The 27216-nt window shown below is 36.5% G+C and overlaps 2 protein-coding genes across 2 annotated transcripts; one reads left to right on the top strand and one right to left on the bottom strand.

Annotated features, from left to right (window-relative positions):
* LOC112052534 (Golgi reassembly-stacking protein 2) lies at positions 1 to 4692 on the top strand. Its single transcript, XM_024091658.2, has 5 exons — positions 1 to 164; positions 248 to 532; positions 1056 to 1367; positions 1584 to 1878; positions 2285 to 4692. The coding sequence occupies exons 1-5, from the start codon at positions 102 to 104 to the stop codon at positions 2668 to 2670; spliced, it is 1341 nt and encodes a 446-aa protein (XP_023947426.2). The 5' UTR covers positions 1 to 101; the 3' UTR covers positions 2671 to 4692.
* LOC112052543 (sodium-coupled monocarboxylate transporter 1) lies at positions 4682 to 27216 on the bottom strand. The gene is made up of 13 exons (XM_052881480.1): positions 26957 to 27216; positions 22774 to 23063; positions 22376 to 22541; positions 21629 to 21740; positions 16155 to 16222; positions 14820 to 14974; positions 13244 to 13487; positions 12561 to 12676; positions 10345 to 10444; positions 9370 to 9540; positions 8511 to 8665; positions 7356 to 7554; positions 4682 to 6733 (listed from the first exon to the last, which is right to left on the bottom strand). Exons 1-13 carry the CDS (start codon positions 26999 to 27001, stop codon positions 6452 to 6454), a joined length of 2103 nt encoding a protein of 700 aa, XP_052737440.1. The 5' UTR covers positions 27002 to 27216; the 3' UTR covers positions 4682 to 6451.

The following is a 27216-nucleotide window of genomic DNA, read 5'->3' on the forward strand; positions in this document are numbered from 1 at the left end:
ACAAAATACAATGTGTCAATGTCAAACCATAGATTGTCACAATTTCGATTCAAAATAGATACCTTTGAATTTTTCCAATTTCCCGATATTTATTAAATCCAATGGGCTCATCACAAAGTTCTGAAGTACCGGGAGGTGGTTCGGAGGGCTACCACGTGTTACGGGTTTGTTTTGCCTATATTTTTCAAAATAATGCAGTTGTAATGTTATTCTGAGTTAACTCGGCTAACACGTCAATGTTTTACAGGTCCAAGAAGGTTCTCCGGGTCAGAAGGCTAATCTCGAACCGTTTTTCGATTTTATAGTAGCTATTGAAAACACTAGATTAGATCAAGACAATGATACGCTAAAAACTCTACTAAAACAGAATATTGATAAACAAATAAAAATGCTTATTTATAGCACAAAAACTCAATCGGTGAGAGAGGTGGTGATTACACCCAGTGAAAACTGGGGAGGGCAAGGCCTTCTAGGTGTCAGTATTCGATTTTGTTCTTATGAAGGTGCAAATGAAAATGTTTGGCACATTTTGGTAAGATTTGAAGTTCCTATGTTTAATATGAAATATTGAATGTTTAAGTGTTAAATATTTAAAATGACTATTGACTATTGCAACTAAACTGACATATTTTATTATATTATTTACTTAAAATAATATGATACCTAACATCACACAAGGTGCGACATCCACTAACCGTCCTAGCTGTTTGACAGCTAAAATGAAAATTCATAGGAAAAATTGTGACCTCGAGCCCCCGCTCCATGTTTACTTCCTGATCCATTTACACCAGACCTGTTGTGCTCCTGTCATATGATGTGATGCGACTGCAAGTCAAATCCCAAGTGAGATAGCTCAGTGTTGTGTGTTCACACAATGTGAGCAGTTGTAATGTACTAGTGGATAATATCCACTGCTATACACACAACTGCTCACATTATACCATGTCACATTTGTGTTGCGGTCAGGTCCTGTACCCTAACAATAAACTTCTAAGATATTAAAAAGTTATTTAAATCTGTCCAATGTCTTAATACTTTGTACTATTAAATTACAGGAAGTTCATCCATCATCACCTGCAGAATTGGGTGGTTTGAGGCCATTTTCAGATTATATAATTGGAGCAGATTCTATCATGCATGAAAGTGAAGATCTTTTCACTATAATTGAAGCTCACGAAGGAAGAGCATTGAAACTTTATGTATACAATATTAATGATGATGCATGCCGTGAAGTTGTGATTACACCAAATCACACGTGGGGAGGTGAAGGAAGTCTCGGATGCGGCATTGGCTATGGCTATTTGCATAGAATCCCTATCAGAAACAGTCAAATTGCACCAAACCAAAATTATATTCCACCAGCTATGGTATGTCTTTTAGTCAAATTAAGCTTTCTTTTATACATATACTGCTTAGCTGGAAGAATTTTTTGAATATATTCTGATTTCTTTCCAAATTTACAGAATTTACTTTCTGTACTGTACTGTATTTTTTTATACATATTCTTTATTTCAATATTTTAACTGTAATAATAGGATTAGTTGAACATTGTTTAACTAATTTTTTCTATAACTTTTTTTAAGGCACCACAAAATATGCAGCAGCAACAGCAGCAGTTTTTGGTATCAGGTGTTCAAAACATAAATATATCCAACGAAGCAACACCACTTGTTAATACTAACCCAAGCACAAATATAGAATCAATTCAAGTTTCACAACCACAATTTCTGTCTGGAGTGCCAATGGTTAACCCTGGAGCTTACACAAGCCAAACTAGCAATGTTCCTCCGGGACAAGTGAACATTCCTCCACCTGCATCTCTACCACCAATGTCACAAACACAGTCTATGGTGTCCAATATGGCAGCATACTCCAGCAGTAAGTATTTAATGATTATTGTTTTGATTATATTAATGTGATTATAATTATTTTTTTAAATTAACCATAGAGGACTTGACCACTTGTCTCTCTCATAACATTATCTTTTTGTTTAGGTAAAGGAAAATGTTTGTTGTACTATGAAGATTTAGATATAATATTATTTTACTCCAATTTTTAATTAGAATAAGTAAAAACAATTCTGAAATTTCACCCTTCATACCACAAACCCATGTAAAGTTGCAGTGTAAATTATTGTAAAAAAAAAAGCTATGCTAAGGTTTCTAAATGGGGTATTATTTTTTCAAGACGAAATAATATTTTATTAATAATAATAATTTGGTCACATAAAACTTATGTTGTGAATAAGTTACTTGATTTTCATTATGATTTTGTTTCTTTGCAGATCTTGCTGATGCTACATTGACTAATTTAGGTAGTATACCCTCAGTTTCTAATATGCAACCCCCAGCACCTTTACCAAATTTACCAGGTATTCCTATGAATCAGCCGCAGCCTTATATACCAATAATGCCAAATTATAACCAACCCTTAGTACCATCTCCAGCTCCATTGCCACAGACTTCTCAGAATTTAGTACCAACATTTGATATGAGTAGTTTCACCCAAGCCCCTATTCAGCCTCCACCTTTGAGCAGTGGGTTACCAGTGGTAACGCCAGTATCATTACCGGGGATGCCTTCCATAACTGTTAGCGCTACATTGCCTGTCTCTACCATGCAAGAAATACATCAACAGCAAGTTTCACAACATCAAGATCTGTTATCGTAGAAGTATCTTGACAGACTTCCTTATGCTTCCTTCGGAGTATGCTCCATCAAACAGGTCCCGTAGAGATAACAGTAATTGTGCAACAAAAATTGAATTTATTCATACACAATTAGTAGTTAGTTACATTCATGATAATTATCTAATTATTATTACTTTTTTGCAGTAAAAAGCTGAAAGTAACATTAATCAATTTTCTTTGTCATCTTTTTTTCCCTACATGATGTTGTAGTATGGGTTTTCTCAACAAAATTTCCTAAATATGTAGTCATTAACTACATCTACGAGTACGTATTTCACTTGTGGCCGCTCTAAGAAGATGTTTCATATTTTGTTAAAAATATCCTTGTACCTATAAGTTATGAGTATTTTTGTTACTAAAATATATCCTTCCATCCATCCACACACCCATCCATATGTATTTCTTTAATATCACATTATAGAAATATATATTAAAATCAATCGTAGATAATTGATTGTACCTGTCTATAGAATAAAGCTGCGTTTTCACTAGGAACATATCGTCCGACATTCACGTGGTATGTCCCCGCAGCTATGTGGGACAAGGTGGCTCGACATTTGACATGTCAAGACACTATCCAGTTGTGAATGTCGCCCGAAGCTTTTGCGGTAAGGCAGTGCGGCTTACATAGTTACATAATTATATATTATCGAAACGTAAAAAAGATGGTAGGTTCGACAATATTTGCTACAGAGGAAAAGTACAAGTCTTCAGTCTTCAATAAACAGTCTTCGAACGTGCGACGGATCTATCTAAAATTTTACTAGAATGTCTAGAACTGATTTCGAAATACTTATTTAAATATCGATGGAATTGTCAAGCAAGATACAAATGAAAGCTATACTCACTTTTTTTAATTTTTGCAATCAAGATTGAAGTATTCTACAATAATTCAGAAATGGGAGTCAATACGCTCTTGCCTCTCTCTCAAACATCCATGGTCGGAACTGGAATACAGGAATATCGACCCGTAGAAAAGGCAAGCGTCCACGGGACACATAAATATCGTGTTGAACGACGGTCGCGGTAAAAATTAAAAATTTCCCCTAGTGAAAACGCGGCTTTAGGGCCCTTTGTTAATATTACCGTCTGCATTATAATTTTAGTACGAATGTACCTATTTAATATGTTTATTGTGTTTATATATTTTGATGTACATATAGTAGTATAAAACTTGTTTATAAAAACGAAATGGCCTTTCATATAACGCACCGCAGGAAGATTTTTAAACAGTTTTATTAGGCTGTATGTCTCCTATTAACAAAAATTCAACGTATGTTGTGCTGCGATGTTTGCCTCAAGACGAGCCGTCATGCACATCGCGACCAACACACGATGAGGTTTGCCGGACGTCATGCCGGCAGCGCTGCAGGCACGTGAGGATATCGGACCGTGGGTGGCTAGTATACGGGCGCGCGGTCAGTGGCAGGTGGTGCCAACCACATCTTAATTGCAACAACGGTTGAGTAACTTAATTCCATCTGCACACTTTACACCTTTATGGGGATGGAAAATCCAATTTATAAATGCAATTATGGAAATTGCAATTACAAACAATCTTTGACGTTATGAAATTATTTATGGCGAATGGATGGAGCGACAATGTTTTTTTTTATTATTTTATAATTGTGTTGTCAATCAAATGTTTTTTTTTCAATTGTGTCTATTTTTATTATTAGTTAATTTGACTCTACTACCTACATATATGCTTATATTATTTACGTAATATGAATATAATTGTTTGAATGTTATAACTGCTATAATTTTGTTTAGTTCTTTGTTGATAATTTTGAATGGCATTTAATATTTATAAATTAAAAAAAAATAAGTCTGTTATTATAAATAGCTATCACATGTATAAAGTAAATAAAAGATGGAGTGAGTAATCGATGACTAGGTAATGTTATTGTGATTTACTAATAGGTATGTACCTACTGGTTTGCCTTTCTTATATTTTAATGCATATTTTTAGCACGAAAATAAAATATACAATCAAAGATTTAGTATGATTTTATTTAACTATATCTATGGAATTTGGATAAAGATTAATCTATACAACATTTAGTATACTATTATACATAATATCGTTAGTAGAATAGGTACTAATGAATTATTATTACTATTAGGTAACTACGAACAGCGAATAGTGAAAACATTTGCTAGTGCATTTTTTTCGTAGACAGAGTAAGAAATAGACAACTGATTGGAGTGGCGTTATAAGCTAAAATATATTCGATACTAACTGACGCCGCGCGGTTTCACCCGCGTGGTTCCCGTTCCCATAGGAATATGGAGATGATATATAGCCTATAGTCTTCCTCTGTAAATGGGCTAACAAACACAAAGAATTTTTCAAATCGGACAAGTAGTTCCTGAGATTAGCGCGTTCAAACAAACAAACTCTTCAGCTTTATAATATTAGTATAGATTAACACTGAACCGTTGTTTATCAATGTATTAATTTAAGCTAACTGGCAAGCTTATGATATGATTAAATTTGTGCTCACGCTAGGTTTATTTCAGTTTTTAAAAAAACATAAATCTTACTACATCACGCTGTATATCAAATCGCCTTATCTCGTTTCTTTAAAGATAAGTTGTTCTCTTTCTTTGCGCGAGTATCTATGCGATGGATGCCATCTATTCGCATATTTCTCTGTCTACTTTTTTGCACTCTATAATGTTTTTTAAAATAAATCAATAAAAAATATAATTACAGAAGCTATTATCTATAAGAGCTATAATATAATGTATGCAGTTCTCTTATACACATCGTTTTTTTTCATTTAATTAGAAATTATATTCGTTATACTATTCAATGTTCTCGCCTGAAAACGTTGCATTAAACCGATTTTGAATAATTTTCATTGATTGCACACAGGGATAGTTAAAAAAAAAATACCTAAATCGAAAACAGTTTAAATATCGATATTGGGAAATTAAATATAAACTTTCTAAGGGAACGTTCTGCTAGCCACTCACCATCCGATAAGCCCACATGTCTGCAGCGCTAACAGCTTGATGTCTGATAAAACTGATCTGGCCTGATGTCATGCACCAACGCACGTTCAGTTTAATCGGCTGTCAAGCCGTTAGCGCTGCAGGCACGTGAGCTTACTTGATCGTCAGTGGCTTTAGTTATATTAGGTGGTACGAAGTTTATTGAGTCAGCTAATACCTAAGTGGTATTTATATTGTATAATATTCCAGAACTGACGTCCATTGGAATTCTTATCGATATTATACTCGTAAAAGTATTTAATCAATTCGACTTGGATATTGCTGAAACCATAATAAAAAATAGGTATATTGGTCACTTCAACAATAGTCGGAAACGTTAATTGAATATTTTAAAAATACTTTATTGATTACCTACTATTTTATGAATAAATTGTACCATGTTAGTACTACCTATATTATCTTATTCAAAAAGCTATATTAACAGTGTTGCTGTGATTTTTTTGACTGTTGTGGTCAAAAAAATCACAGCAACACTGTTAATTATACGATTCAACTGGGTAACTAGATATTCCAAGTATGAATATCATACTTTTTTTTATATACCTTGCGTTAAACTTCGAGTTCGCTCTGACATTGCATCACGCCGAACGGCGCAGCTAATTTGTAACCCGATTGGGATATGTTCCAATTTACCTACTGCGCAACCACACGCCTCTAGTTCAGAGCGGATTCCGAGTTTACGAATAGCGCGGTCTACACAATAACACTATACAACAAGCCCCTGTTTGTGTCACTGAACAGTCAACACGAAGAAGTTTGGGGGTTGTTACAGTTAACCGGGGGCTCGAATTTGAAACTAGTGCGTTTGTATTCTTGAGGCGGCGGCTTCTCAGAGTCCAGGCCGAGGGCGAGGTTGTCGTGTCCGCGCGTGAGCGTCGGGGTATCGCTGTAGAACACTCCGCCGGCCAGCTCGGAGAGGCGCCGACGACGCCGCGTGTCCTTGTCGTCGGCCATGCTCGGCGGACGCACGCTGGAGCTCCTGCGCCGCTCTGAGCCCAGCCTCGTTGGAATACGCAGCGCTTTCTAGATGATCGCGGAATTATTGATTAGTTAAAAACGTCAACTTCCAATAAATCATCATTATCAACCGATGGACGTCCACTGCTTTACATAGGCCTCTTGCATAGGCTTCCAAACACAACGGTCTCGAGCCGCCAGCATCCAGCGGCTCTCTGCAACACGCTTGATGTACTCGGTCCAGTGTTGATGGAGTGGGGGGTCGACGAACACTGCGCTTTCCAGTGCGGGTCGCCATTCCAGCACTGGTAGGTAGGTGTTCTGGAGTGCTAAAGGATTTTCTTTTGAAAAAATAGCAATATAGCTATTTTTCAATAACGCCCAAGATTTAGCCTTGACTCGGTAGGAAGTCATCAGTCAGAGACTCTTTAATTCAACCAACTTTTGTAACTTTTTGCTATCTGACGCAACGCTCCACCATCATGTTTCGCTACATTCATGATTTTGGTCGACTTACATACTTGAACTTTGAACAGTAGGTATTAGGTATAAATATAATGAAATATATGAATACCTAAATATTTTTATATATTTCAATAAAACTCATACCTACTGCTCAAACTTTGTATGTGAGTCGACCAAAATCATGAATATAACCTTCAAGATAGGCAAAATATTTCCACATTACCTTTAATTTGATGGGCAATGAGTTGAGGAAACTGACGACAGGCGGCGATATGAGGTCTATGGGGACGTCGGCGGGGTCGGTGGCGCCGGTGATGAGGGACACGATCAGCCCGACCAGCAGCGTAGCTATGCAGCCCAGGCTCGAGTACCACAGGTACGACACGCGGAACAACCAGAACACGGCTTGGTCCTGGTTCTCTCTGGTAAACAGAATGCTAAAGCTACACATTAAGGTTGTTAGTTTAGTTGATATTTTGGTATCCATTGTAGCAAGTCACCTAAGTGTCACCTACCTAGAAACTTGCTGCTTATAAGTTAGGCAGTTTATGTAAGTCTACCCAGTTATAAACACCATAGAAAGCAAGCAGGCTACCGTTTATTGATTCAAATGTGTAATTAAAGAAATCCTCAAATAGTTAGTAGACATAAATCCTCCATCTCTATTCTACCACATAACAACTGCCGTCAGAATTACTTGTTGTTGACATCCAATCAATGTTTATAATGAGAACAGCTTTCACATGCAATCCCTTCTGTCGTCACTGTTCCCGGATACGTATAGTTTATGCACCTTCAAGGCGAGTGAACGGGAAACTTCTAGGCCAGCGCTTTTCAACCTAGACCTCATCATAGCTTTTATCATTTCATGACTGTAATTCGTACTTAGTATTGTAGGTAGGTAAGTACCTATACTTTGTTAGCATCATTAGCCTATTTTAACGGCTCAATGCAGGGCCATGCCTTCCTTATAGGGATTCCCTATCCTACTAATATTATAAACGCGAAAGTTTGTATGGATGTTTGTTACTCTTTAACGCCGCTACTACTGAAGCGATTTGGCTAAAATTTGGAATGGAAATAGATTTTACTCTGGATTAACACATAGGCTACTTTTTATCCCGAAAAAAATCATGGTTTCCCGAGATTTGCGAAAACTGATGATTTTAATGATATGAATGTTTGTTACTATTTCTCGCCTCGACTACTTAACCGAATTAGCTGAAATTTGGTATTGAGATATATAGCCTGGATTAACACATAGGCTAATTTTTATTCCGGAAAAATCCATGGTTTCCGAGGGTTTTGTGAAAAACTAAATTTCGTGCGGACGAAGTCGCGGGCGTCCGCTAGTTTAACATAAAAAAAGAAAACTTACGTTGGATCTATACTCAGATGGGATGTAATATTCAAAGTTGCCGGGCAAGAGTCCACAGACGCAGGCAGGCGCGGCAGAGGAAGCTGCGCGTACTGTGCCCCGCCGCCCGCTACCAGCACGAGGGCCAGGCCGAATACACCGCCTGCGATCGCCCCCTACACCGGTGCCATACGAAAGGACTTCATTAACACCAAGACACGAATGTACCATCTTAATAGACGCTTCAGCATTTCAGTATCAAAATACTAAGTAAGTAGGTAGGTACTAGTTGATAAAGCATGATTCCAGGAATACTGTATACATAATGCTATACAATATTCCCGACTTTTATGCATTTAATGCATAGACAACTTACTTTTTCATCAGTCTATTTTACTTAATATTTTAATATTAAGTAAAATAGGCAATTCAGGATTTGAACCAAAGATCTCGTGATCCGAAACCATTTAATCTTTCCACATTATCAACAAGGCAATATTTACTTATGTATTTTTTTTTTGTGGAAGAAAAGTAAAAGTTACTAATTTTATAAAGAGGGAAGATTTAATTATTTGTTTGCCTTAAATAGGCTCTGAAATTACTGAACCGATTTGAAAAATTCTTTCACTGTTGGGAAGATACACTAACCCCGAGTGTTATACCTAGGCTATATTTTATCCCAGTGTTCCTACGGCATCGGGAACCACGCGGTTGAAACCGCACGGCCGGCTAATTGAAAATATAATAAAAAAAAAAGATCTCGCAGTATGGTTCCAAGTATGATAGATAAAGTCGACCACGACATATCTACTACACGACGTATCTACAGAATATATTTTTTGAATACGCACCACATTTATATACAAGAACAAAATACTACCTTAGCGTTTGCCCAAGGGAAAAGCATTCCAAGACTAAAAAGGCCCAGAGAGACGCCGCCGGTCATCCCGTTGAATGACAACGCTAGTTGCAGCACTGGTCCGAGTCTCTCCACTGCGAATACTAGGCCGAAGGAGAGCGCACCGCAGGCTAGACACACCCATTTAGCGATCTGAAAATTGTCATTATTTTTTTTTGACTCCTTTAATAACATTATCATCATTATTATCAACCCATATTCGGCTCTCTGCTGAGCTCTAGTCTCCTCTCAGAATGAGAGGGGTTAGGCCAAAAGTCCACCACGCTGGTCCAATGCGGATTGGCAGACTTCACACACGTAAAGAATTAAGTAAATTCTCTGGTATGCAGGTTTCCTCATGATGTTTTTCTTTCACCGATGAGACACGTAATATTTAATTTCTTAAAATGAACACAACTGAAAAGTTGGAGGTGCATGACCCGGACCGGATTCGAACCTGCACCCTCCGGAATCGGAGGCAGAGGTCATATCTACTGGGCTATTACGGCTCATAGTTTCTTGACTTTTTTAATATAAATGAGAAATATTGACGTGTAGGTAAATGAAGTGCCTATCATCTTCATTAATAAATTATTTTAACGGCCTTCAACAGTGCAAAACCTCTCTCCTAAGAGATGAGGGGGATTTGGAGATCAGACTACTAAGACTAAATAAAATAATAAAACTAAAAACGCGCTGCTCTAATGCGCTTTGGCGGCCTTAGGGTGATAATAACCGACCTTTTACCGTGCTCTTCGATGCACGGGAATGTGGTTTGTCACCATCAATTTCAATTCCGGGCTGAGAATTTGACCTACTGAAAATTTGGAAAAACACGGTATTTCATAGCCCGACTCAGGAATCGAAAACATATAGACTAACCACTGGAGCAATGAGGCACTGGATATAATCATTTAATTTTATTTGGGAAAAGTATACTTAATAAAAATATCTTACAGTCGCGCCTTTTTCTTCTGGTAACTTGATGCCGAAAAGTCCCGTCGCTAAATCTTGCAGCGCAACAGCCGCTAAAGAGTTTAGCGCAGATGCTACTGTTCTGTAAGTTAATAGAAATAATGGTAAAGGACTGAAAAACAATATTAAGATATTTGCCATAATTAATATGGCCAATATTCCCGTAGCCCTTTAATTAGTAGGAAAAGTTTTGCTTAGAGTGGATACGACAGTATTCTAGCGATCTCTCGGTGTTGAGTTCCCCCCCTTTGCTGTGGAGCCTATTGCATATCCTACCAACGTCGTCGTGAAATAAATTTCTTACGTGAATGATAGTCATGCAATTGATTCATAACCTATAAAAATTTTCTAAGGTATGCTATTAAAATATGTAATACTAGCGGACGCCCGCGACTTCGTCTGCGTAAATTTCGATGTCAACTTTACTACTACCCCTACCCTACCCTACCTCTACCCTACCACTACCCCAACTTTACCCAACCCCTACATCTACCCTACCCCTACCCTACCCTACCCTACCCTACCCCTACCCCCACCCTACCCCTACCCTACCCCAAACCTACTCCTACCCTACTACCTTAGTACCTTACCTACACCTTACCCCCATCCTTCGCCTACCCCCATCCTGCCCCTACCCTCCCCGTACCCTATCCCTTTCCTACCCCTATCCCACCCGTACCCCTATCTCACGCCTATCCTACCCCTACCCTACCACTTCCCTATCCTACTTCTACCCCTACCCTACCACTACCCTAAACACGGCCCTAAACCTACCCTACCCCTACACTACCCCTACGCTTCCCTACCCGTACCCTACCCTACCCTGTAACTTCTCTATCTTACTCCTACCCTTAGCAAAATCGGTCCAGTCCTTCGAGAGTGGTGGTATGACCAAGAGAAATAGAGACTTCTATGCTAATAATATAAAGAGGTAAAGTTCGTGTGGTTGTAGAAGGTAATCTCTGGATCTACTGGACCGATTTGGAAAATTGTTTTACCAATAGAAAGCTACGTTATTTGCGAGTGTCATAGGCTATGTTTGATCCCCATATTCACACGGGAACGGGAACTACGTAAATGAAAGCGCCGGGCGTCATATAGCGGAATTTCTGCGTCTTTTAGAAATTTTGTATTATCTCCGAAACTATTTAAGTAATTAACATACTGTAAAGGGCAAATCTTATCTCCATAATATCCTTGTGATTATTAAATAATTTATTTTAATAAGGATTAAAGTTTAGTTGTATAAATAATGACGTAAACCTAAGTATATAAAATTAATAATTTTTAAAACACAAAAGGTACTATACCTGCTAATATATAGAAGATAGATATATGGTGTCGCGGACTTTTTTGTAGGACTTTTAAAGATACATAAAGTCTTCATGCATTAATTTCAATTTTACACAATAGTTAAGGCAGCGCATGCGAATAAGTCTGCTTAAGAGGATTTTCAGTCCGACCTGTATGACAAAAACTGTGATAACTCGACTAATATATATGATACCAATATAAAATATAGCCTATAGCACTCCCCGATAATGTAGCATTCTACTGGTGAAAGAATTTTTAAAATCGGACCAGTAGTTCCGAAGATTACCCCATTTAAAAAATGTGACAAACTTACAAACTTACAAACTTTACCTCTTTATAATATTAGTATAGATAAAAATAAAAACAATTTCAAAGCTATGGAACTGCAAATATGTTCCTAGACTTGAGTACCAAAGCATATTCCTTATTTTAGTTTAAAACATAATTGACATGGACTTTTTCATTCAGATTGAGATGTATCTAATTAAAATAACCTATCTGAAAAAAAAATACAATTTACGATAATGAAGATTAATTTACTCGTAGATCTATCAATTATTATTATCATCAGCCATCACTAAACTTATATGTACGAGTACGAGTATGTGCTAAATTTAATATGAACAGAGTTCCCAATTCCCGATCGGCTTGCTTAAATTGAATCCGGTATGTAGGCTGGTCATTTCTAGTTAGTTCCTAAATATGGAATAAAGTAAGCTTTTAAATTAGTGTCTGAACTGAGCTCTTGTGATTCGGTGTATTCCATTAAATTTGAAAAATAGATCGTTCCAGTTCTTATTTGCAAGTAAATAAAATAATTAACGTTAATCCTGTTAATATAGTGAGGTTGTTGTGATAAAAGTCAATAAATTCGATGTTCTCACCCAAGACTGGCCGCGAAAATGCCGGCGACGAAAAATCCGGGAACGCCGCGATTTTCTCCGAGCTGCCCAACAACGTAAAGTGGAAGAAGACGATCTGACGCGTTTATTACACCAGCCTGCGAATTGTAAGTACGTAAATTAAGTTATAATATAAGATATAAATCTGATTTATATCTTATATTATAAATAAACATTTATAATATAAGATATAAATCAGATTTTATATAAAAATATTTTATTCTATGGATGCCCCGCGGTTGCACCCACGTAGGTTGTTTCCGTTCCGTTAGTGTTATTTTTATACGGGGGTAATAAAGCCTAGCCATCTGCAGCCCTATAACATCAGCTACAAGTCCCGTCAGCCGGATCAGAAAGACAGACAAAAAATGAAAAGTTAGTTGTTATTTCTTGTTTATAAGTTAAAATATAGTTTCATATATTAATGATAAGCTAATAATTTTAAATTAACACTGACACTTTAACTGTATTTATTTGTGTAAGTAGACCATTTTCTTTGGTAGGCACTCGTGGAAAAGTAGATGTTTAATGTGTGTAATGTAACCTACATTTCGTAACAATAATTGCTCTACGGGGTTCCGGAGACTAAACCTTAGGCCACGAGGCAATATAGCCGACCCCCTTAGCGCGATACGGACCTACTAATAAACTTGATTTCGACTGACTTGTATGGGATCGCATCCAGCGTAGTGCGCGGCGAGCAGGGCCCCAGTAGCGAAGTTCACTGAGTACACCGCCACGAGCCCTATCGCCGACACCCACAGAGCGATGCGCGCCTGCGACACGCGCTCCACGGAGAGGTACTTCTGTACAGAGGCCTGGTTGGCGCAGAACATGCTGATCCAGTACACTGTGCCGCCTACTACCACCGACCAAAATGAATGCCGCACTGTTGGGTCAGGGTTCATGCTGTAATAGACAATATTGCTAACTTGTTAAATGTAAACAAATGGGTATATTCGCGCCCATGTGGGTCGGTTATTTTATATTTCTACTCATTCAAAGTAGTTTAGTAGTAGTTAATCCAAAAATAAACATTCAACAAATTGCTTAACTTATTAGTAGATACATCAGTAGCGAAGAATGAAACATTCTCGTAGGTAACCCGTTCAAGTGGTTTTTTTAAAGGTAACCCGATAGGAACCAGTTTGTTAGGAACCATAGCCCCTGATGTACAGAGTAGGTACAGATAGTTAATAGTTTTTATTTTAAAATGGAATTAATTATGTAAAAAATATTGTAGACTAGCTAGCTATTATGTTATGTTATGTTATGTAGGTAATTCGGGCGGCAGTGGATAGTAATACAAGTAGGTACCTATGTATGTACTAACACAGGCATGAGAACCTCAAGTCATTTAACTGTTTTTTTGACTTTTCTATGGCTCTATAAGTTAACGAGTACGAGGCAAGATAATAGGATCGCGTGTGTAAGGCGACATTACTATTAAGGTGATAGGGCAAGCCGTCCATCACGGAAGATTTTCCCACCGGCATTGTCTCACCGCCGCCGCGCCTCCGGTGGTGTAACAAACAACATGGAATGCACTTTTCACAACGCAAGACGTTAGTGCACACGCGTTATTATTTTCACTCTCAGCTATATAGGTACAGCAATTACCTACTTATTATTCTCTGTAATCTTGTCTTGCGTAGGGAATTGGTTTATAGGCAATGATATCTAATACAAAAGGTGAGATGACTTCTATACGCCACAGCGCACGAGTGGGTATGGCACATCGAAATTAATTGTAAAATGATGCAGTTAACATTTCACTCTTTTTAGCTCCCCCCATCGGTTCATAACATCCCTTTAGGCAGAGGTCCGAGATTCGTATATAGGTAGGATTTCGTATAGATTATAAATTATAATGCTGGAATCACCAAAAGAAGAGGTCAATGGCTGGAATGCAGTAAGAAATGGAATGTAGCTAAGCACTTTTTGGAATATATAATAAAAGATCAAGTAAAAGGAGGAAAGAGAGAATGGGAGGTAAATAACTCTCGCGACGTCGTTGGTAGGCTTTATGGCAGGGACACCAGCGTTTAGAAGACAGGAGGGGTTTTTGTCCGGTAATAGGTAATCCGGTAATGAAACTATCCCTTTAGAAGAAGGGGGATATATAGTTATGTATACATTAGTTGGCGAACTTGGGTTATTATTTATTTTGATTCTGCAACTATCAGAATGTAATGATTTTGCAATTCCTTATACGCTAATTTGTGACAAAATAAAGATTACTCAAAAAAATGTAGCCTATCGGTGCGTCTTGCGTGGTCCCATATTGCGTCCAAACCGCCTGTTTTTTCAGCGCCAAGTGCGAGCACAGCGGCGAGTGAGCCGAGTAGCACCGCGGTTTGAAACGAGTCCGTCATTATAACTGCCTTCATGCCGCCCTGGAAAACATAGAATAGCTGAAAATTGTCATACAGTGTACCTACTGTTTGTCTCCATCATTATTCATTTGCCTATTTTATTTATTCACTACAAGGCACAAGCCGTCTGTAGGAGACCTATAATCATCATTATCATATCAGCTGACGGACGTCTATAGGACATAGGCTTTTGTAGGGACTTGTACTTGACTTAACTCGTGTAAACATCACGATCCTGAGCCGCCGAAGCCCTGCTACTCGCTCGATGTCGTCAGTCCACCTGGTGAGGGACGACCGGCACTGCGCTTTATAGTATTATCGCAATTCCAGCACCTTGGGACCCCAACGTCTAACGGCTCTTCGAACTATGTGCCCTAACCATTGCCACCTGCTTCGCGACTCGTAGAGCTATTGGCTCAGTGACTTTGGTTCCTCTACGGATCTTCTCATTTCTGATTCGACCACGCAGCAATACCTTCACCATAGCTCATTCCATCCATAACAAAGTTGTTTTAGACCTATCACGCTACTGCATTGCACCTACCCACGGCTGTTGAGAATGTCTCAGAAGACGTAAACACCAGTTCGATCCAGGACTTGAATTGAAAGAAGAACTCCAATGTTACCGTTACCACATTACCTATTAAATTCATCAGTAGTCGATAAACATTTTTTCTGTGATTTGAACCCATGCAAGTCTGAATCGAATTTTTAAACATTTAAAGGTCGTAGCTCATTAGAACCACCCACCCGCACCGCCTCACCTCGATCGCGACGTGTTCACGCGCGGATTGCGAGTGGACCACTCGTTGTTGACATGCTTGTCTCGCGTGAATCGCGAGTTGGCAACGCGGCATCCAACCGTGTTCCACCAGTCGACTCTCGGAAATTCGTTGACCACTCGAGGTTCACTGGTAGACAACGCAGCGTCTACCCGTGGTCCACCTGTTGACAAGTGGACGCCTAGTGATGAGGCGGTGCGGGTTGGGACCCGGGTGGGTCTAATGAGCTACGACCTTAAATCTGAACCGTCAAACGTCAACGCTAATTTTGTCACCGCCAGCTATTGCTTAGCAAACATAACCCATACGCTAGGTTTGTGGGTGTATTAATTAGTACATTTAGATAGGCTATCGATGTGCAATGAATTGAACGTAACTCATTAGTAAAGTTAGTACCTATGAGTAGATTTCATTCTTACCTGAGAAGCGTAGAAAATACACACAATGTAAACTACGGACACAGCCAAATATGTGTTCAAGCCCGTCACTGCAAATCAAAAGAGATTACTTATACCTGTTACGTGTCTCGCATTAATTAGAGCTTATAACTTGCAATAGGGGTGATGACAGTTTTTTAAATTGTATAGGTACATATAAGTTAAGAGTATGCTATATGAGTATGAATAGTAAAGCAATTTTGTAAAAGTAACAGGGTTAAAGGGTGAGATTTGCGGCGCTGCCGCGGGTTCCTGAAAAAGCCCCATGCAGTACGAATTAATGACGTCGTAGGTACAAATTACTAATATCTTTGTTATTTGTGCGTTTATGTTTATAGTTCATGTATTAACAAATGTCACATTTAATGTAAGGAAGCTAAAACTGTAAGATTTTTCATCTAATTACGATAAAAGATTTTTAATAGATTTTGAAATTTTATAATCTTATTTATTTTGCAAATATCCAGTCAATCTTTGCTTTTTATGTATAAATTAGTTAACATTGACCTTATTTAGCCGAATGTATCATAAAAATCAATATATTCAAACCTAGTCATCACCCCCATTAGGTAGACTTTTAGTTACAACTCGCCGAACTGCGCACGAATTATGTGTTCTGAAACATATCGCTGAAATATGTTTTAGAACACTGAGCAGCCATACGCCTCGTGTTCAGAGCGGGCTAGAAGTTTGGCGTATACCTGTCTGCATGATAACTCATATCATAAAACACATACCTAATACTCGTACACTATAGTACTTTATCAAGGTCTTTTTGGTATTTTTGGTCTCCGTGGCGTAATGGTTTGCGTGCTGGATTTACAAGACGGAGGTCCTGGGTTCGAACCCCAGCTGAATGAGGTTTTCTTATTTGGTCCAGGTCTGGCCGCCCGGCCGTGGCTAATTACCACCCTACCAGCAAAGACGTAACGCCGAGCGATATAGCGTTCCGGTACGATGTCGTGTAGAAACCGAAAGGGGTGTGGATAGAGATCATGAGATTTGATTAATTTTTAGAAAATATGCCTTACATTTACATAATAATGTCTTAGAATATATTTCCCAACTTATGTAAATCATCAATCATGTCACATGCTAAAATATCTACCTACCTAATATTAAAAAGCAATTTTGTATCAAAATAATAAAATGGCAAAATTAACATGATGAATTGACCTTTGGTTATATTATTGCATGTTTAACTTTCTACTTAACTAAGTATTATGTAAAGTAATAAACCTTTCTATAATATGTATATAATTCTTCTGTAGGTGTGTTTGTCATTTAACTTCCACTTAAACGGCTGGACTCATTTGAAATACAGTTGATCCTGACATATAGTGTCATTATTCATCATTAACCCCATACTCGGCTCACTGCTGAGCTCGAATCTCCTCTCAGAATGAGAGGGATTAGGGACTAGTGCAGATAGTGTGGTATGTCCGTTGTCATAAAATAGACTTATTTTCTGTCGCACTGTCCTAATTAGGTAGTCGATTAGATTTATGGACGACCAAGTACATAATTACATATTTTTTTATATTTATGTATTCAATTTTTTTACAAGTAGGTATCTTATCTTAGACTGCAAAATTAAAAAAAAATATATATTCATATTTATTTAAAAAGTATTAGTAAATTAATACCTATAGTACATTTCTATTTGTAATATGTACCTACTAGTTACAAAAAAAATACGGAATGGGTTACTACGGCAAAAAAGAAAAAGGGGACATCAGACAAGGAGATGGAGAGACGAAGACGTCTCACGATCTGGATGACGGTCTAGATACGTAGCCCGAAATAGAAAACTTTGGAAAAACTTTGAGGGAGGCCTACGTCGTAGAGGCGACTTGTACCTACATACTCAAATTACATTTTCATTAATTTGTTAAACTATAAGTTAAAATTGTAAGATATACTAGAATAAAGGCTTTTTTAGTTATTTATTTATCTTATTTTATATGTACTAGTGCTAAAATGTATTCGTGGTGTTAGGTAGTTAGGCATACCTACAATTTGTATGACTAAAACAGTCCCATAACATTTCTATTATAATGTACCTAGTGTGTAGTGACTTCATAGCCCCGTAACCACTACCCAATTTTAGAACAATAGGCTCTTTAGAATACATAAATTATTAAGCAATGATAATAAAATTCGTATGCTCTATATCGCCTCTTTCGAAAATTTTTATGTCTTGCATTTGTTTATACCTGAAGGTTAGTGAGTAGAATTGCTGACCTATATCACAGTATTTTTTTTACTGTGCCTATATTTAGTTAGTTACAGTAGGTAACTATCGCACGCCTAATTATAGTTATCTACATTAATAAACCCACCTACCTACCTATTTCATTATTGCAATCAATGTTAAGATCAATTTTCCCTAGCGACGAAATTTTGAGAGAAAATTAATTATTAATATTTGAAATTACTATTGAGTACTTATCAAAAATCTAAAAAAGCGCAAGAATATAATACGGCTAGGTACATAATTGAATAAACAACTAGTGATATAAACATATAGGTATATAGGTACAATTGAATAAACAAGTGATATAACTATAAACATATCAGTAACAAAAGATTTGTATGGTTAATCTGTTTAATTACTCACCGTTACCAATTTATTAAGTGAACTATGACTGAGTAAAGATTTATTATGAAGGAAATTTCACATTTTGGTGAAATCATGATGATTACGTTTCTATAATAATAAGTTTTTATATCGTAATAAAAGAAGCTAGGTGCCAATTAAATTAACATTTAAATTACCAATGTATCGTTTGTAATAATAGGTACTCGTAGTTAAGAATATGGTTAATTGTTAGCTTTTGCCCGCACATTCGTTTGTAAACACCTACTTATCTATTTTCTAGCGTTTTTATATCGTTATTAGCTTAGCCGAACTCACGACTCCGAGAAAATCTGAGAGTTCCGTTAACATTAAGGGACCCTTTGTCCATCACTTCATCTGGCAGTCTGTCTGCCGTTTAGCTCAATACTTTTAGTGCTAGAAAGTTGTGATTTTGTATGAAGTAGTAAAATAAAATCTTGAAAATACATAAATAAATTTTTCGGTTTAGCTATAAAAAGGTAACTGACAAACAGACAGACTTATGCGATTATATTGGATGTTTATATGTAGCTACGTAGATTTCAACTATGTAGGACTTCTGAGTTTTACAAATCTGTTTCATATAATTTTAATATATAATATAAATAATAACAACACATATATATAAAACTTCTATTAATCTCTGTTTTAGGTTCAGAGTTCAGACAACTTTATATTACCGATACCAAATTGTTTTTTAATAACCTCTAATGACAAGACTGTTATAATGTGAAATCGTAGGTAACTCGTACGTCTGGATAATCAACAAAAAACACAAGTGAATGTGAAGATCCATGATAACGAAATAGAAAAAGTGTCAATAAACACTTTATTGATACGTTACAAAATCAGAGACATGACCCTGAATCGTTACTAAGGATTATTGGGTAACGAAATATGTGTAGCTATGTGTACACTGTTCGTGTTCAGAATTATATATTTCTTTTTTTCGCCTAGCACGAAACTAAGTGTAGCATCCTTTTCGTCACAGTTACAGAATAGACAACACAACATAGACATTATTTTTGTCGCGCTTTTGTGTTAAAAAAATTAACACAATGTAGATGTTACATTATTTGTTTTTATTTAATTTTAAACATTTTTCGTGTTTCTATTACTTAAACCATTGGATGTTTATAACTTTGACGTGTATGTGTGTCTTTCTGTGGCATCATATCTCCCGGACGGATGAGCCGATTTTGATTTTTTTGTTTGGAATGGGAATAAGTCAACAGTGTTCTTAGTTATAGATATTTGATGAAAATGTTCCAAAATGGCGGATTATATATTTTTGAACAACTCCCTTCAATATGGGTATCAAATAAAAATATCAAACTAGTAAATTTTTTCATTATTATGGTAATTATGTTTTGTTGTTCAAGTTATAATTTAGTGTTAGTCTATTTAATTAATATTATATTGTCTATTAAAGACACGCGACTTTTTCGTCGCGGAATACACAAAAAGGCTATGTGTTAAAAAACTAAACTCCATGTAGATTTCTGTTCTGAAATTATACTATCGTTATTAACGTCTTTGATTAAAATAGCCATTTTAGATAATGGCAAAAACAAAATATCACTGCCAATTATTGATGTAGTGGATGTTTTAAATCATACACCGATATAAGTAGATACATAATTATTTTGCTGACAATCGCAATCTAGATTGACTGTCTCTGCAGCCCTCTTAAGACTATATATTTGAAAACAGCTGTGGTCTAGACAATATTTGGTAATAGTTTAGGTATTACTAAATTATAAAAAGTAGGCGACGCAATCTAATGTTTACAGTATAATTTGCCGATTACTGTCTAGCGTACATGAATATAAAACTTATACTCGTGCATACCATACCCATTCTTAAATAATGACGATTATTCGCTAATTACGTGTCGGGTACTATTACGTAGTAAAATAGTTGCGTCATCATACATTTTTAGTTGTTTCTCCACAGATAATCGTTGAACATTTTTACCATACAACAGCGGTACCTATTGCATATAAATAGACAGATTATTATCTTTCTAAATACATTTATGATCTCAACCCACTTTTACATTTTATTTGAAAACATTATGAAGTAACGGTATTATGTAGGTAGGTACATTTCGAAAAATGTATAGGTATATTTAAGTTTACATAGTCCGTTTATCACTTATGACGAAACTTCTTGATTTATTAGACGTTAGACGATCAGTTTTTTTTGCCAACCTAAATGTTTCAGACAAATATCCAAAGATTGAACGAACAACAAATATTATGGTTTTAGGGACAATCACGAAAAATTATTTGTCCATGAAGAAATTCACAAAAATATTAATTTTTCTTATCATAGATACCTAGTAGTTGATAGTAGTCTGTATCAGCCCACCTAATCCGATTAAGGTTCCACCCTAACCCCTAAATAACAGGATTGTTTAACGTCAGTGTAACTTTTGCTCTTCCGCTATATTTCAAAAGATTCAATAGCTCACAGAACATTTAAATCAATACTTCCATACTAATATTAAAAACACGAGATGAAAGTGAGTTTGATTTACGGCTAAACCGCTGAAACTTTACTTTCCGTAACTCTCGGCAACAGCAAGCAACATAATCTTTATTTTATTTCCATCGGTGACGTAACTACAATGCCACGGGCCCCCTATCCAACGAGGCTCAGAAGTAGATAATCTAACACTTACAAAATTACGCGACGGTTATTCTGGGGCTTCATCCAATGAATTCGCCACAGGCCTCAGACGGTATAGTTACGCCACTGATCCCCGTAATTCCACGGGAACTACGCGGGTGAAACTGCGGGCTGTCGGCTAGTATAGTTATAAGACGGTTACCATCAGATAGAGCGAGCGCCGGGGCGTACACTGCCACTGCCGTATACAATATCATTTGCATCATGTAGAGAGAGCTCGCGTACACACGCATTGATTTGCAAAAGCGTATTTCCTGAAAATATTCACTTAATAAACTACTTTGTAGATAATATCTACATAAGTAAACGAACTCATGTAGTATCTACTATTAAACTATTATACCTATATACTATTAAACTATAATATACAAATAATTGTATTTTATCAAGGCAAAATAAATGGCTACCGATACAACTTTACCACAGTACATACATACATTTGTATTTATTTACAACGCACAGTTGGTACCTATTTTAAGGTTAGGATACGGACTGTTACAGCACAGTAAATAATTATTTACTGTAGTTACAGGGATTAATAGAGAAAGATTATAACGTATAAACTTTATACTTAGATAATAGAATTTTGGAGGTCAACTATAATGTCATCTGTGCGGCGACAAATTCTCCCTACTCACCATTTAAATTGCCTTGTGAATTAGATTTCTATGGTGTGAACTAGTGAAGCAGGTATTTTTAAGAATGCAATAATAGAAATTGTGAAATATGTATGTTCCTACCATGAGAAACACATGGTCTAATACTCTAGTGTATTTAACATAGGTTCAGGCATATCATATTATCTCATCATATACCTACTCTAAAAATTAAATGAGTAAGAAAATTAAATGTTTAAGAGTCAGTAAAATGAGTTATATGTATACTTTACCAAGTACTCGTAACACGAAGTTAGTCGAAGCCTCATAAATACGGGCAGGTATAGTTGACTCGTTACGGGGACCACAAGCACAAATGCCAAACAAATCATCCAAAACTGCCCGCCGGCCATGTACATCTCTGCTGGGTTTCCTAACAACTCTATTGCTGTTATAAAACTGAAAATAAAACAATAATAGATAACGAAAGTAGTAATGTAAGTAGTAATGTAGACACCTATTAAAAAGATTTTGAAAATTTCGGAGTAATTATACGAATAAATGAAGAAAATCTAAATTACCTAAGCTAAATATAGGTGCGTCCATTTACAAAATTTCAGAAGATTACACTTTTTTAAAAGGAGCTTATAAACTTTTATCCTATAAAAATAAAAAAATCTACAAAACTCACCTAGCTGCCAAACTCAAAGCCATAGGAAAAGTTCCCATAGACGAACCGCCCAAGAGGAAGTCGTCCCCAGTCATCTGCTTCTCTCCAAAATAACCATAAAACACTCCTATGGCACATGAAATAATAAGCATCGCTGCAAGCACACTATAGTCCTCCCAGTGAAATAGTTCAATATTCGTCTCATTTTGTGTTTCTATTAGCACATTAGTTTCTGTCGAGTTGAGCTTTATTATAGTCGGTGAAGCTCTTATTGGGGATATTAAATTATAACTCCAATAGAAAAACAATATCTGAAAGTATAACACTTTAATTAGATGCATGTCGATCTTAATCTAGAACTAATACGAACTGATAGTACCTATTTGGAAGCAGTTAGAGCTAATGGCAAAGAATAGATAATGGTACTAGAGTAATTGGAGAGTGGGCGATACTCATTGAGCACGAAGACGGGTAGGTACAACAAAACAATTAACACTGAGTCGCCCGGCTTACTCGTATTTCAATTACAGCGATGGAATTAAAAAGGAATTAGTGAATCAACTTGAGTTTCGTTTAAGCTGAAAAACATTTTCCTATATATAGGAATATCCCACTTAATTTCTAATTAGGTATTTATTTAATTTTTAATTATTATTATCAAATTTAGCTATGAATAGATCCATATCCCACTTATACAGATTCAGGACTATCCGAATCGCCAACAGTGATCGAGTTAAATAATATAGTCCACTTTATCACTCTGTGCACTATGTTATTGTTTTCGTTAGTTAGTTGCACCAATCGTTACTCTGGTTACTAGTACTGGGCCCATAAAACACCTATGTACATCGTTTGAGATTTTAATTTTTAGATTTAAATTTTGGCGTATTATCCAAATGCCTTAGATCCTAAGTCAACAATACACACTTGATTAACCGAACTAATTGTTGTCCTAGGCTTATTAGGACAACAATTAGTTTGGTTAATCAAGTAGTACAAATATAGCTTCCAGTTTTAACAAAATCTCAAATTTCTCTTGACCAGTAGATTTTAAATGGATTAGAATAAAAATGTTATGGTAATGCGTAAATAATGAGTATTGCGTTTGAGCTAGTAAGTCATCGAGCTTATGCGTTGTTTCAGTCATGGCGATAACGTAACTAGACACAGAGCAGAAAAAACCGGTTTTATTCTCTCCACAACTTCCTTAAGGCGGTTGATTCCGGTGCTAGCCACATTTTAATTCCCGTTAAAAGTCGACTCATGGGGAATGTATGGGATCAACACACGCCCATAGCTCGCTGTGCATTCCTAACAATTAATTAGATTCATTGGAGTACGATGGACTGTCCTATTTGTACGTATACGAGTCATCATTATCAGCCTGAATGGCTCACTGGTCAGGCCTCCTGCATTTAAGAGAGAGGACTTGGAACTTAGACCACACTGCTATATTGTAGGCTGTCGGACTAAGCTCACTTATCACTATCGGATGTTTTTGATAGTGTCTGAGTTAGGGATGATGACAGTTTTTTAAATTGTATATAAATTAAGAGTATGCTAATAGTAAAGCAATTTTGTAAAAGGAACAGGGTATCTGCGATCATTACTTTCGGAGCTACAGGGATTTAAAGGGTCAGATTTGCGGCGCTGCCGCGGATCCCTGAAAAATGCCCCATACAAAATGGCACAAACTAATGACGCCGTAGGTAATGTAATGATCGTTAGATTTGTATATGCGTTCAAACAAAATTACTAATATTTTTGTTATTTGTGCGTTAATGTTTATAGTTCAAATATTAAAAAGTGTCTAATAATATTAAAAAGTGTTAATACATAGGCTACTTTAATTTCCGGAAAAATCCATGGTTCCGAGGGATTTCTAAAAAACTAAATTCCACGCGGACGAAGTCACGGGCGTCCGCTAGTAAATCATAAAAAAATACGAAATATGATGTGATTCACAAATTTTATAAATTCAATCCCTAAAGTACATTATCGGTTTCAAAGTAATCAGCATTACATAATAATTTTATGATGTTATTTTTCACTTTTTAGTTTAGTGGGTACGGCTTTAAAACCTAGTATACAATAAACAACTTTATACAAAATACAACCGACTTTAAAACCTAAAAGGTTTTAAAGTCGGTTGTATTTTTTAATATATTATAGATAGATAGATACTACGTGTATAAAATTAAGGAGTTCATTTAATTATTCTTGATCTTTATCACCTAACCTAATAATAGTCACAACTCATCTAGTTGGAAAGTTCTCATCAATACAAATTAATCAAGCCCGAACACAAGGTAGCTACTGTAAACCGATAAGGAGTTTCCTTAATTGTATTTGGACTTTGTCAACACATCCTTAATCACAGTCACAACCCATCTAGGTGGAAAGTTCTCATCAATACAAATTAATCAAGCCCAAACCCAAGGTAACTGATGTAAATCGTTGAGGAGTTCCCCCGTCTGTATTTTGGCTCCATAATCAGATCGATTCCAAACCTTCATGAAATTGTAGTGCTTTAAATACTTAATGAAAAAATCTACGACACACACCCATATAATTTTTGAAAGTTTCCCTCGATTTCTCTAGGATCCCATCATCAGATCCTGACATGATGAGTATGGGACCACATTGGGAGTATATCCTTTTAAACAAAAAAATAATTTTTCAAATCGGTTCAGGCGTTTTCGAGTAATACATAAAAAAGAAATACCGATGAACTTGAGAACCTCTTCATTTTGAAATCGATTAAAAAAAGCCTGATGATGATGCTGATAACATTTAAAAAGCAATGTTCAATCCATTATTGAATCCTGCACACGATTACGTCCTTGTATGTTTTACTTTAAATAAGGTTCCATACGCGCGGAGATTAAACTGAGAAGACACCTCAATAAACTTAACTTTTTGTTATCACCATCGCACTATTAATATTATATTTGAGAAGGCCCTAGGCCCATATTTACTTAAAGGTTTTTTTTTATTCTTTACAAGTAAGTCCTTGACCACCTGATGCTAACTTGTTAGGAGTTGGATGAAAATCCACACACCTTTCGGTTTCTATACACATCGTACCGAACGCTAAATCGACGGCGGTACGTCTCTGCCGGTAAGGTAGGGTGGTATTAGTTACCACGACCGAAGCCCTCACCAGCCAGACCTGGACCAATCAAGAAAACCTCAATTAGCCCCAGCCACGGATCGAACCCAGGACCTCCATCTTGTAACACCACCGCGCATACCACTGCGCCGCGGAGGAGCTTATGTCCAGTAGTGGACGCCTATCTTTGGATACAAAGATGTCAGTCATAATATTTAGAAGTTGTATTAATTTAATTGTCATACAAGTACTTCAACTTTTTGTAAGACTAACAAACGCCTGCGACTTCGTCCGCGTGGAGTTCAGTTTCTTATAAATCCCGTGGGAAACATTGATTTTTCCGAAATGAAATGTAGCCTATGTGTTAATCCAGGGTATTATCTATCTTCGTTTCAAATTTCAGTCAAATCGGTTCAGTAGTTGCGGCGTTAAAGAGTAACAAACATCCAAACAAATATCCATACAAACTTTCGCGTTTATAATATTAAGAAGGATTTTTACTTGTGTAAGCTTATTGACAAACACACCTACCACTAATTTAATTTGCTAAAGCTAAATTAATAGATAAGATAAAATATTCGCTGGGATAAAGAGGAAAAAATGCTCGAAGAAATCAAGAAGCGGTACAGGCGTCTAATAAACTCTAAGTCTAAAGCCTACCGAAGTTTTTTTAAGTCTTGTTGGTATTGGCGATTATTGTTAACTAATTTCGTTAACAATAATCGCCAATATAAAATTTGAAGGTAGCCAAATTACAAATAGTTTCTTAATTACCTATCTCCTTATACTGGTTTGTGTCGGTCCTGTAATAACTCGGACGATTTTACCTTTTAAAGGAACTACGTTTGTAGGGTAAATTGGAAATTGCAGGTAGGTAACCAAATTATAAACTGTTTTGTTTACCTCCTTATCCTTGTTTCTGTCGTACCATTATTTGATTTTAGCAGTGTTTAAAAAATACTCCTTGTATATTGTATGATATACCAATGACTAGATAGTACCACAGTGCCTGTGTCGTGGGGCGCATTTGTTTCCCCCTAATACTTTAGATTAAAAACGATATTATTTATTTAATCTTAATAACTAACTCACCTTGCATAAACCGCAATTCCACATATACTTTGTTCTAATATTCATGGTCGTAGATAAGCACTTATTGTATTGTCCAAATATAAGTTACGTAGATTGTCACAAAGTCACTGGACTCCCGATTAGTTTACATGACCTCAATGGAAGAGAGGATCCACGAGATTGATTCCGTACTCTTGCGTGGAGCGTACTGCGTGGAGCACCGTCTAATGTGCCTAACGTCCACACCAATAAACAGTAATTATGTCTTCAATCATCCGGCG

The sequence above is a fragment of the Bicyclus anynana genome, chromosome 5 (genome assembly GCF_947172395.1).
Source record: "Bicyclus anynana chromosome 5, ilBicAnyn1.1, whole genome shotgun sequence".
Lineage (NCBI taxonomy): Eukaryota > Metazoa > Arthropoda > Insecta > Lepidoptera > Nymphalidae > Bicyclus > Bicyclus anynana.